The sequence below is a fragment of the Anser cygnoides genome, chromosome 3 (genome assembly GCF_040182565.1).
Source record: "Anser cygnoides isolate HZ-2024a breed goose chromosome 3, Taihu_goose_T2T_genome, whole genome shotgun sequence".
In the NCBI taxonomy this organism is placed as follows: Eukaryota; Metazoa; Chordata; class Aves; order Anseriformes; family Anatidae; genus Anser; species Anser cygnoides.
In genome coordinates, this window is record NC_089875.1 from 5,353,659 (window position 1) to 5,366,356 (window position 12,698).

General features: G+C 36.5%; 1 protein-coding gene across 15 annotated transcripts in view; it reads right to left on the bottom strand.

Moving 5' to 3' along the window:
* Positions 1 to 12,698, bottom strand: part of PLCB4 (phospholipase C beta 4) — a 202,001-nt gene continuing 189,303 nt past the window's right edge. For 13 of the 15 annotated variants that reach the window (XM_048060780.2, XM_048060775.2, XM_048060785.2 and 10 more), the window contains 5 exons: positions 8,929 to 9,030; positions 7,217 to 7,274; positions 6,723 to 6,809; positions 4,601 to 4,637; positions 1 to 1,826 (listed from right to left, as the gene is read on the bottom strand). In XM_048060780.2, the coding sequence (XP_047916737.1) occupies positions 1,738 to 1,826; positions 4,601 to 4,637; positions 6,723 to 6,809; positions 7,217 to 7,274; positions 8,929 to 9,030 (373 nt within the window). In that variant the 3' untranslated portion in view covers positions 1 to 1,737. The remainder of the gene's footprint in view (positions 1,827 to 4,600; positions 4,638 to 6,722; positions 6,810 to 7,216; positions 7,275 to 8,928; positions 9,031 to 12,698) is intronic. The other 2 variants (XM_013182091.3, XM_013182092.3) reach the window with 1 other exon arrangement.

Genomic DNA, 12,698 nt, shown 5'->3' on the forward strand with positions numbered 1-12,698 from the left:
CACTATGGTCACTACAGGTTTTGAATTTTAAGTTTTTTATTAGAGAAGTTGAAAGTTTCATCTCAGGACCAACAATAACATAATTATCTCTTTTCATTTATTTTGTTTATAGGAATATGTAGAATTCATTTGTACAGGCATATACAACAAAGTAATCGGTGCTTAGTACATTGAAATCAGGAATCTGATTTGTTCTAAACTACCATTTTTCCATGCAGTCATCTTTGAATTGGCAGCATGGACAAATTCCAAGCGGAATGCTTACATGCATCGTTTTGCAATATAACTACAGCAAGCTTTGGAAACATGCAAATTAACACATTAGCAAATTGTTTTTGTATCTAATGGACATAAAAAGGTTATTCCTGATATGAAATTCTGAAAATCTGCATAAATACTTTTGTGTAAAATTAAATTAGTTATGTACTTTTCTTTTACTTGAAGTATCAAGAATGCCCACGTAATTAATATACACACATATAGAGAGAGACCTTGTTATGCTAAAAGTCTTTGTAATTAATCAAACAATATTCTGTGCCATTTATTTATTCAGTATTTACTGGCTAAAAGAATGACTGTGGTCATATAGTAGGCATTACAGTCTTATTAGAATTTGTATCACATGCAAACATACTCTTAGCATTTCTGTTTACTAATTTTATCATGTGGCAACATGTATGTGAATTTTTCTACAATGTTGTGATTCTGAAGTGTATAAATACTTTTTACATTTTCACAGTTACAAACTTTTTGCCAAAAGCCATTTAAACAATCTTTAAGTTACAATGAACTGTAATATCTGGGATCTGCAGCAACAGGATCAAAATGCAATTTCTGTACAAGCAATATACGATGTAAACTTTTCTTAAAGTGCCTAATACATAATCCCTTAGAGCACTGAGCAAGTTTGGCACAAATACACTGTATTTCCCTCATGCTAACCATTGCAGTAACTTTCACAGGATATCGGCTTCTTTCAGACATGATGGAGTTGATACGGCGCTTGTGGATTACATCATTGTACTGCAGAAACATCCTGTGAAGTTACTGTTACAGTTGATGAATTTGACAGATGACTTTGTACATATTGTACTTTCAAACATACACAATGTTCAGCTGTTTACCGTCTGCTGCCTGAAAAATTCTTTGAAATATAAATTAAAAATTGCCCCAATTCTACTCCTTACTAACTTGATTGGGATCAATATTATTACCTAGCAAAAAATCCAGTTCAGTGGGCTCAATGACAGCAGGTGCTGAGCAGCTGACATGTTACTTTTTGTGGTTTGGCAGCATGGGCTTTCTACACAATACCTCACACATGAGAACACAAATGGTAGGTAACATGACTTGACTATGGTTTTGTTGCCATTTGAGATAATAAAAATATCTGTTGTGTTTCAAGGCTCTGATTGTGTAATCGATACAGGCAGTCTGCCTGTGGAGATACATAAAGGAATACAGGACTGGATTTAAAAACTGTCTTCATCTTCTGATTAGTGTTTTCCTGAACCAAAGAAATTCTTATGGAAATCCAACAAAGGAAATTCAGTGCTCAGTGTTAAAAAGAATCAATGAAAACCTTAAGACTTGGTGGTCCATAGCTACATTTTCTATATATCAAAAAAAAAAAAATATGGGGGGGGGGGGGGGGAACAAGGAAAAAGCCCACTTTTCAACCTCAGCAGTAGTATTTTGAATTTTGCTCTCATTTTAAGGATGCTGTGTTTTCCAGCTTCAATTTACATGTTGAGGCTTTAGACCACTGTTGCTGGCCTGCGATCCATCTCTGCTTCCAGCTTCACCATCTGCTGCATCTCCTTTGCCTGCAATCCAAAATAACCACATGAAGCACTGTATCAGACCGTGTGTTCAGAATGATGCACATTTTATATGATAGCATCTGGGTAAAATACAGGCAAAACACACTGAAGATACGTGTAATAACACTATGTCTCTCCCCCCTCCCACCATGTCATTATGTTTTCAAAATCAGCTGTAATTCTTATGTCTACAAATTCTAGGAAAATATTTTTGATTTTATTCCAAGATTCATGGGTTGAATTTCTGAAGAAACACACAGTAAAATACAAAAGCACTAATTTTAGGGAAGAAAACTATTCAGATGCTGGTTCAACTGTTTCTCCTGATAAGAAATGTCTTTGGGAATGTATGGTCAATCACTGCTGTGAGAGTACTGCAATATACTTTTTAATTCCTGAAAAGTTCAGAGTTAATTTATGATCTGGACCAATTTCTTTCCATAAAGACAACAAATGATGAAAATCTGTCAGCGTAACATCTTTCTTGCAGTATGTTACATAGTTTGCCTTTTTTTTTTTTTTTTGAATAATCTTTATCTGGCCTGGAGATCTTTCTTGTCTTTTATTATTACAGATGTGAACTATTTCACCTCAAGATTAGACTACTGCTACATGTCCTCCATGGGATTACGCACATTGAATCCACCTGAAATTGCATCCAATTGCATTGTGCAGAATACACCACTGAATTTATGCCAGATCTTGCAATAAACTCTGCATGTCTCAGGCTTTGCAAGAATAGTTAAAGCACTGTATAAAAATGTTATCTGGCCTGGGAACCCTCTGCTTAGAGGGAGCTTTTAAAATTCTCTTTCTCTCCATCACACATACATACTTGTACATGCTTACTCCTCCTGTGGCTCAGCTACAGATTATAAACTGTACTTTGGTTGAAACTCTGTGGCTTGAAAGAACTGGGAGTCACCATCTCTTCATTTTCTGTGACGACTCTCAATCTGTGAAGTTATTTAAATCCATATCCCAAAGGACTCTGAATAACTTGACCCAGAGGGCAAGCTATCTTTACAACCAAGCCTCTGGGGATTAGGACAAGTTTAGGAAGAGGAAAACCAAACTAATCCTTCTTCAGTGTACCTCCTTTGTATCTGCTAGGCAGGGAAGAATGGTTACTGAACTTGATTTATGTGAACTCTTCCTCAGAAAGTTGTAAATGTTGCTTTGACAGGGAAATTTGATATACAAACTCCTGCTTAAGTAGTCACCTATTCTGGACATGCAAAGACATATATGTGAACATGGGCAGATGTAGATCTAAAGTAATGAGATGCACAGCTATCCGTTTTGCAAGGTAAACGTGGGTTTGTACGTATGTGATATACGTGCCTTCTTGAAAAATCTAGCCCTGTACTTTCACAATCATCATCATCATCTTGGGGAAAAAAGTAATTATGATAATAGCAAAGAAACTGTCATAAATATGATTAAAAATTAATCAATGCTCTCCATTTAAATGAGTTAAAAGCTTGAAAGTAATGAAGAAATAATTTTAACATGGAAATGTGAAAACATAATAAATAAATTAATATGTACAACCTCTTCTGAAATGTTGGCTGGATTTTGCCTGTGTGTGAAGTGCAATTCCAGATAAAACTCTGTGTTTGTTTTTTAGTGACTCATCCATTTTACGTTTTAGACTTGTGACTTAACTGCTGGCACATAGTGTCCTATAAATATTCTGCACGCCAGTGTATAGCGTACGGAATTATTTTAGAGATAACCTGGTTTCAAAGAACACATTAGCATAGGATCACGGTGCCCATTTTTGCTACTCTGAGGCCAGTTCAGACAGTGCACTCTGACGTGCACACACAAACACAATATGACGAGCTTTCTGGAAGGCAGTGCTAAAGCTACAGTGAATCCGTGAAGTTAGTGGCAGTTAATGGACCCTGCTTGCAAAAGATGCTTGCTCTCTAGTGAAATCTGAGACAGGCTAAGAACCATATATATTAAATGAAGAATCTTTTTTTTTTTTCCCCCCCCCTAGCCTAATGAATGTTTTTTTCCTCATTAGATGTCTGTAAATACATGTTGCAAAAGTGTGGTGCAATATGTGAGTATGTTATCAATTCAAGAAGATAATTCAGGTCAGGCAATACTGTAAAACTGGATGTTCAAGTCTAATACAACTATTTCCCTTGGAAAGACAAGGGTTAATAGAGATTTCTTGTGAGTAATGATTATTTAGGAAGCTACAGCAGCACAGCCACACAGTATAATTACCATACTTTGTAATGCGCTGGATTTTAAAGTGAATTTTGAAGTGCTGGAAGCCTCTTCTTCAAACACTAAAAAGCTGTTTCTAGCAATCTATTTTATAGTTCGCTATTTTTAGTGTGGAATTTCTTATTTTATTACCATACTAATATATGTGAATATTCGTTGTCTATCAGCATTACCAGTTAAGCATATGTATGTTAACACTAAAATAGTTTTCTTCAATCAATAGACACTTTTTGCAGACAGTTTAGAACTCTGAATGTATCTTTCAGTAACAACAGGTAATGTACAATACAAGTTAATCTCTAAATATTTCCTATTTACATTGTTGTACATATGCATCTGAATTGGAGATGCTAAAGCACAAAATACTGTTAGGCTCAAATACTCGTGTGCAAAAAAGATTAACATTGTGTTCACTATGTCAATGGTACTTCCCAGTGGTTGCATTTACAAGGAAGGCTCCAACGATAATGATTCAATTTAGAAGGAAAGCACACTGAAATAAGAGTTTGCTTATTATACGTCCATCCTACCTTGTGTTTGAGACACTGCATGACAGGATTTCAAAAGCTGTTTGTACAAAAATAATAATGTCAAAATTGAGTAATACAAGGAGAAACAAATTAAATGAATGAAAACTGAAGTGAGACTAAAAAATTAATGCAAGGAAAACATACATAAAACAAAAATTTAAATTATAACAGCTTGTATTGAAGGCTGTTTCCACCCATATTTCTACTTTTTACATTCTATATTTGTATGAAAAGTTTCTTCACCCATTTGATCAGAAAAAAAAACAACCACATTTTGAAATGTGCATTAAACAAATACCACCTTTATTTTGATCCAATTAGCTTTCACACATCAACGCATATAGCAACGAAACCAGACCTTGGGTTTGCATTGGTGCACTTTAGGGACTGAAAGGAAGTGGTCAGGACAGCACGTGTGGAAGTATATTTTCTGATGGATTAAATCAAGTGGGTTAAAAAGCTGTTAAGGACTGCCCATGGTGGAGGCCTCCACATGCCCCCACAAAGTGATAACCTGACAGAACCTGAATGATTTTCCTCTGTTTCATCACTGATGATGTGGGCTGACCTGCACTGTAATGGAGTATGAGCAAGCTCATGTAGGCTGTTATTGCCTCTCAGCAGTGGAGGCTGTAACCCCAGGTGAGGGAAGAATCTAACTGCTGAAAGAGGTGACTCCTTTAACGACCCACAATTATTTCCCAGCAGCCTATCTCCCTTATACATGACGTGTTTGCCACATTGTGGTTGAAAGTACAACTGTAATCATTCTCTCTTGTCCTTATGTGTTTAAACGCTGGATCTAAGGCCCTCTGAAGCCACCAGCAGTAAGACACCACTGATAACACCTGTCTTTGGATCAAGCCCACTATTTTTTGTCAACTAGTTCAGTTTACAGAGTTCTCTGTGATGTTCTCTAAAGTTAATGCTACAGGTCCACTGTACCCCAATTGCCTCCCCTAGGTGTCCTCCCACCCCACCTTTTGATTGTGTGCAGCTATTGCTCAGGAGCAGAATGACCAATAGATTCATTCGTGTTGTATGTCAGAGACGGCATCTACAGAAACCCTGGCAGGGGACAGACTGGAAGTTTTGCTTGCTGTCCAGAAGGAAGGTGGAGCAATCAGAAGGCAGAGCCACAGTGGCCGGGGTTCAGTAGTAGCAGCTGCCTGTGACCCTACTTGCTGTCATCACCCCAGAAGTTAACCCAGTCACACACAGCTTTTGGGACTCTTGTGATACTGGAAACACTTGATTTGGACGTACTCTTCCCTCCCACTCTGCAAGATTACTTTAATTCATAGTATAGTGTCTGCCAGAGAGTTTAAGTTCAGAAAATTTAATAGCAAAGAATTAAGTGCATAACCCTTGAAAGCAACAGGTATTAAACACATCCTTTCTCTCTCATCTTACTGAACTGCTGGGTATATCCCCCTTGCAGTTTACGCTTGTGTAAGTGCATTACTGCAAGTTCATGCATATTACAGCTCTGCTGGCTCAACCTTTCAGCAAGGGAACTGCTCAAAACAGTACTGCTTCTACCAGAATTAAGATTAGAATTTTCCTTGCCTTGCCAAGTAGCTTTTTCAAATAAAAAAAAATAGTGATTATAAACTAGCAGAAACTAAAAGTTATTTTAATTAGGAAAGGGTGTATTAGCACAGATTAAACTCCCCATGCTGCTATACTCCTCTATTGTTCAGTCCAAACTAAAGTGGCTCTTGGAGTTCAGAGATGCTCTGTGCACATGCTTTACCTCTATTTCCCAGTCAGCACTAGAAATATAAGTTCAAAAGCAACAGAAACAGATTTTCTTGAGGTAGTTTTGTGGAGTAATTAAAATTTGTATGCTGGGCTTTTTATTACTGTCATATCTAGCTAATGATTACCAAAGTGGCTGAGCTGCTAAAAGGACAGACTGACTAAACAGTTAAGCTTTCACATCTGAAACAAACCGAGTTCTACATCATTCATTTTAACTCTCCCAAGTACTTGAGTGACCATGACCAAGGTCATTTTCCCCAGTTTGGTAATGATTTATATTTAGAAGCATTCTGTTCAGCCTGATTCTGGTTACCATTCTTACTAGTCTGCTTTTATTTTAAGCATTTTTAAAAAATACCTGCTCATTCTGCTTCTCTAAGACTTCTAAATGCTCAAGTTGAACTTTTTTCAACTGATCCATTTCTTTTGACTGCTTCATTGCAAGCTGTAAGCGAGAGAAAATATTGGGAGAGAAATATAATGCATTATTGAAACACAAAACAAAAACTTAATTGAAATATATATATATACTGTGTTGCCTCCTTTGGATAGTACAAAACATCACAGGAGGCCCTTGTATCACAGAGTCTTAAGAAGAGCTATTAATATAAAAATAATATATTTATACATATTGCATATAATATATATACTACATAGAAGTCTAACAGAGACACATCAACCTTAACTTTGTTGTTTGAAAGTTTCCTCTTATATAGATGTTAGATCTTTATACTACAAGCATGTGGAACAAAGCAAGGACAATCATTCATTTTTATTTATTTTTTTACTAGGGCTGTATTCTCAACACAGAAATGAAAATGAATATCCAGAAATAGTCAAGGTTATAGTTACCCTTTTTCTCTCTTCGAGGAACTTTTTTGTGTTGCTGCTGTTCAGTTCTCTGACTCGTCTAAAGAAATACAAACATTGTCCATGAAGACTTGTTAGGAAAAAAAAAAAGAAACTCAAAGGTACCAGCAGAGAGAACCACAAACTTGTAAATTGTATTTTAATTTTTGATTATTTGTCACATATGGCACTAATGGCAAGCTGAACAGTCCTCTAGTTATTACACTTAATTGTTTCCAATGAAGTTTTGACTTTTTGCCTTACTCAGGAGTGGTGAACAGAACTTAAAAAACTGTTTAATTCATCTGTGTATTCTTCATTTCACTCTCCATTCATCAAACTAAATTGATTACAGAGTGCTACATCTCTAGCAGTGGCAATGGAAAAAACATCCGATCATCATATGTAAAGTTATGGTTTACCAATGCTTTAAGGTTCTTAAAGGTATTATTTATACAAAGATAAATATACAATACTAACGTAAGAGACACAATCATAAGCCTCTCTTCTTAGGATTCATGTCATGAAATATACCAGAAATAGTTCAAAGAACTGAATCAGACTAACCTCAAAGCCTGAAAAGTGGAACTGCATTCAGACTGCATTCAAATATTTGAAGAGATTTATTTTCAAGTTGTTACTGGAAGTCTTACATAAACTAAGCATACAGTTACAAAGGCCTCTGACAACTCATCTTTCTGATGAGCTAGGAATTTGTAACACTTAAGAGGCTTAATTTAGTAGGAACAGGTTCAAGCCTTTTGGCCAACACAGCCCAGTATCAAGGAGAAAAAGTAAAGAGGAAAGAATGAGCCAGATGGCAAGCCCAAAGTGAAGGGGAAACCTTGAAGGCTTATGAGACATCATCATGTACATTCTGCTTCTATCTACTTATTTGGAAACTTAAAGAAGAAACTTAAAATAGATATAATGCAAATCAATCTTCCAAAAAAGTCTCGGTAGCTGGTACTGGCAAGTCTCTCATGTCAATTGTGGCTGTCATCCCCAAACATGCTTTGAATAACCCACATTTAGAAGTGTAGTTGTGCCCTTGGTTTGCTGAGCTTAGATACTGGCCAGGTTCCTAATACCAGCACATAATAACAGAGAGAGCTGTGGTTCTGTTCAGGACCAGAGGCAATACACTTGCTGTTCAACAGTACACCTCCAGCTTCTTCACTCCTATCTTTCATCACCCTCTCCATTTATTATCATCGCTTTTAGCACTCCTGTCTTCTGTTCCATCTCTCTTCTGTGTTATCAGTAGAAGATGGAGAAAAGCATTCACTGGCACCACCTCCTGTGTTTTTAGTGATGCTGCCTCTTAAGTTATTCTAAGTCCACCTAGCACCAAACCTCAGACTCCCTTTTCAGAACAACCCTAATGTAATTTAAAAAAAAAAAAGTGCAAAAAAGTATACTGCACTCCTAAGTACAGTCATTACAACTCTTAGACCTACACCAGTCACTCACAGATAGTAAGTTTAAAGTTCAGGACATTTTTGTTTCCCTGAGAAGGGCATCACATTTATTAAAAGAATAAACACGAGAAAAGTAACACCTTTCTTAAAATGGTCATTTAAAAGTATTCAGCACAATCATTAGACATTGTTTCCCTACATAAAAACATGGTTTTAACAGAGTTAATCTGTGAGTTCACTTGCCAGCTTTTGATAATGTTCTTCTCTTCTCAGAAAGGAAGCTCTGGTACTTACCTCTCTCTTTCTGCTTTGTTTTTGATAGATTTGTCTTGGCTTATGGCTTTGCTGTTCTCCATAGATATTTTAGCCTGGTTGGCACGCATCTCCTTGCTTTCCCTAAGCAAAATCAAATAAAATCATGAATATACAAAATGCAATTGCTGATGAAGTTGGTTTCCTGGTTTCCTGCATTGTAGCTTATTTTGTCCTTGAAGTATTAGCGAAGAGGAAAGACCAGACTAACAAAATTGCTTTCCTTTGGGTAGACTTTATACAATTTGAGCAAGCATTCAGAAATCTTCATTTGTCCTAGAGAACATAATTGGAAAGAGAAGCTTTATGCATTTTACACTTTGAATGTTTTTAAAGGGTGGAAAATAGTCTTTTCTCCCTACTATAAAGTTGTCTGAACATGAGCTACTGTCAGCTATGTAGAAAATGCAACTTACCTATTACATATCCTGCACTCTGAATATGGCTGCAATATGAATAGTAGTAGTACTTCCTAGGGTGGTATGAGCTGACAGCCTTCCTTTCAAGACTTCTACTTTGGGACTGCAAAAAGCCCTATGTTTTAGACCATGGCCGAATCTGTGCTTGTTTTCTCCTTCTAGCCCAGAGAACCCTGCAGTCTTTTCTGTGAAACTGTGTAGCTTTAACAGGAGTTAATGATTCATTGTTGGGAATAACAGCACAGATGCTGACTTTCAGAAACGGCTTATGAACTGTGAGTGAACAGAATTTGGCTCAGTCTGGGTAAGCCAGCCAAGCTCCAGAAAGGCCTTCCCTGAAGGCTTTCTCTTACTTTCTGCCTGCTTAGTATTCCAGCTCTGGCAGCTCCTGATCTTAAGTGCTTATTTAAACAGGAATTATATATGGAAATTAGACAGTGAATAACTGGCAATAGTAATTGTGAAGTCCCCAGCAGTGCATAAGCATGTAAAAGTTACCTGTTGCAAGCCAAGGCAGTGCCTCAGTCTCTTTTTCTGGACATATCTTAGAGTAGAACGCTGATTAATTATTGTACTTATTAACCCCAAATTTTAAGTATGCACAGGAGAAGAGTGGCACAGAACAGAGAGCTTAATTTAATGAAATGTTGACACAATTTTTGAGGCAGTCTTTAATCTCTAGAAGACATTGATGATTAAGTAGCATGAGTAAACTTTGTTCCATAACTTACATTTTTCATACATTGAAACTTTTTAAAAAAAATGCAGCACTCTTTTTTCCTCTAAGAATTCATAAGAAACATTTCCTGAATACAGACTTAAAAGCAGTAAAAATGAGACAGAGCTCTAAAAAATGTTCTTTAGAGAGCATATTTCATTCCAATTGTCCCTTCTCCAAATAAAAGCTTTTATTTTCTATATTCAGTTTAAAGTAATTTTCAAGAACACTACCTTAAGAGCAGTATTGAAATAATTTTTTTTAAAATTCCTGTGCACTGGGATATGAAAAATGTTAAGTGTGGGTGTTCATACTGACTTAATCTATTTGCATCAGATATAATTTCAGAGTGAAAGCAGTTAAGAGGATTAGAGGACTACTGTGCATCACTGATGACTTAAAATGAGGCTTTGGCCATGGATATGGCTAGAAGAGCTGACACCTATCCATGTGCAACTGTTTCTCTGTTCTAGCAGCTATGATTTAGCTCTCAGTTGCACTGCTAATGGTCTTCCCGGGTGTTTTTGGTTTTCACCACTTGCAGGAAATAGAAGATATTTTTAATAGAAGACATGAAAAATCTCATCGTCCTTTTAAAATCACCAACAAGCACTTGTAGGGACCACTTCTTGTTTCTAAAATAGCATTTCCCAAAGACAAGGCCAAAGTTCTAGCATCAGTTCACTGCCTAACTGCCTGACGTGGGGCTTCACGTGAAATCCCGAAGTTCAGCCCATATGCCACAATTAAAGAACTCCCTCCTGCTCAGAGGTGATGGGTATACCTATAGCACAAGTTAACTGCAAAAAGTAGATAAGCCGGGATGGCAAAGGAAAAAGGGATTCTGAAAAAACACCACATGCGACTACAAAATTTAACTGTGGTTTCCTACTGTATCATACTGATTGTAACTCTGAAATTTGTACAAATGTCTTCTGAAAGGATACCTGAGTTTAAACACGCGAATCTATCCTGGGAATTTATACATATATTTAGATTACATTAAAGTGCATTAATGTTATATCACCAGTCTTGTTTGAGTATCTAGAAAACTCCTTTGTATTACAAAAAAAAAAAAAGGAAAAAAAAGGAAACAATTTTCCTTTCTCTCTCATGTTATTTAAATACAAAATGCTTGCAGATATGAGCTTCAAGTCCTCAAATTTCTGAAATGCTGCAAGCTCACTACATCACAGTCAGTAAAGCTAACCCATTCATGGTAGGTAGGGGGGATGGCATCCCTAGAGTTCAATAAGCTTCAGATTTTTAGTAGTATTTGCTGTCTTCTGCTTTGTTTTTAAACGAGCTCAAAGCATAAACTGTAATTGCTTTTCCCACTGCACATGAAGGGAAACAATCTACCCTGCAGCAGATAACTATCATTTTAGATTACTGATCTTTTCTACCAGCTTTGTGTCCTCTGTTGTGATAGCTAACTGATTACTTCAGCTCACAGAGAAGGGAAGCAGCAAGAACAGCATGCTGAGAGTATGGTTCACCTCCCACGCTGCTCTCAGATAGATCCCTCTTTTCCTATGGTTACCTGAGCTGTCCCTTGGTTATTATATGCACCTATACATATAAATGTGTATGTGTTCCCACATACAATACATTCTCTGAAATAGTTCACAAATGATTAAGTGTAAAATTTCTTTGGGGGCATTATTATTCACATTTCGAATTTCCCATTCCATATTCTTCTGAAATATTCATAGATGTAGACGCACTCTTACATTCGTTTTAAACAGGGAAGTTCCCGGTCTGCACATTTGGGGATTACATACAAGCTCCTGAATAAGCAGAAACACTAATTGCCATGAATAAAGCAAAACAAATTTTGAAGGTTGTTACTCCTGGGACAGCTGAGAAGAAAAAGTTCTCAGCATTTACCAGGATGTAGATTTTGAGGTCTGGTTCTTAGGAGCTCTAAAAATAGAACAATATGTGGACTTACACATAAGTGATTGTTAATAAGAGAGAAAAATCCATTAATAAGAATATATGAACCATTTACAATAAATTATACAGGGCCAACACAGAGATGCAGAAATTCTAAACCCAAGAGAGCACATATGGAAAACTAACTAAAACTTAATTTCAAAAAGATGAGGACAAAACTATCCTGTTCCACAAGCAGGGTATACATCAGTAGAATACCTTCTAAGTGCTGGAGTGAATTTCAAACAGGACAGAAAACAGGACTCTCAAAACCAAAGAGATATGATTTCTCTGGGCTGGATGATGCAGCCCAGTATGATTCAGAGACACAATACTAAGGACTGCACCTTCCTCTGGCTAGTGTCTTTTGAACAAAGCATTTGTATTATAATTTAACAATTTTCTGACTTTAGTTTTGATGGGGTATGTATTGAACGACAGCTTGAATACATGGGTTAACACAGAGATTAACATAAAGATGAGCTCACTAAAAGCCTTTTGCTGGGACAATTCTCTGTTGGATGGAAAACTTGCAGGTCCCAGCATGTGTTCTCTGATGCAAAGATAAGCTGCTTTTTTCACTCAGAATTTTTTAAAAAAATAATTTAAATTCCTTCGTTAAATGTGATTTATTTATTCCTTTTTCCCTATGGTTTTGATGTGAAAGATGCTGTAGA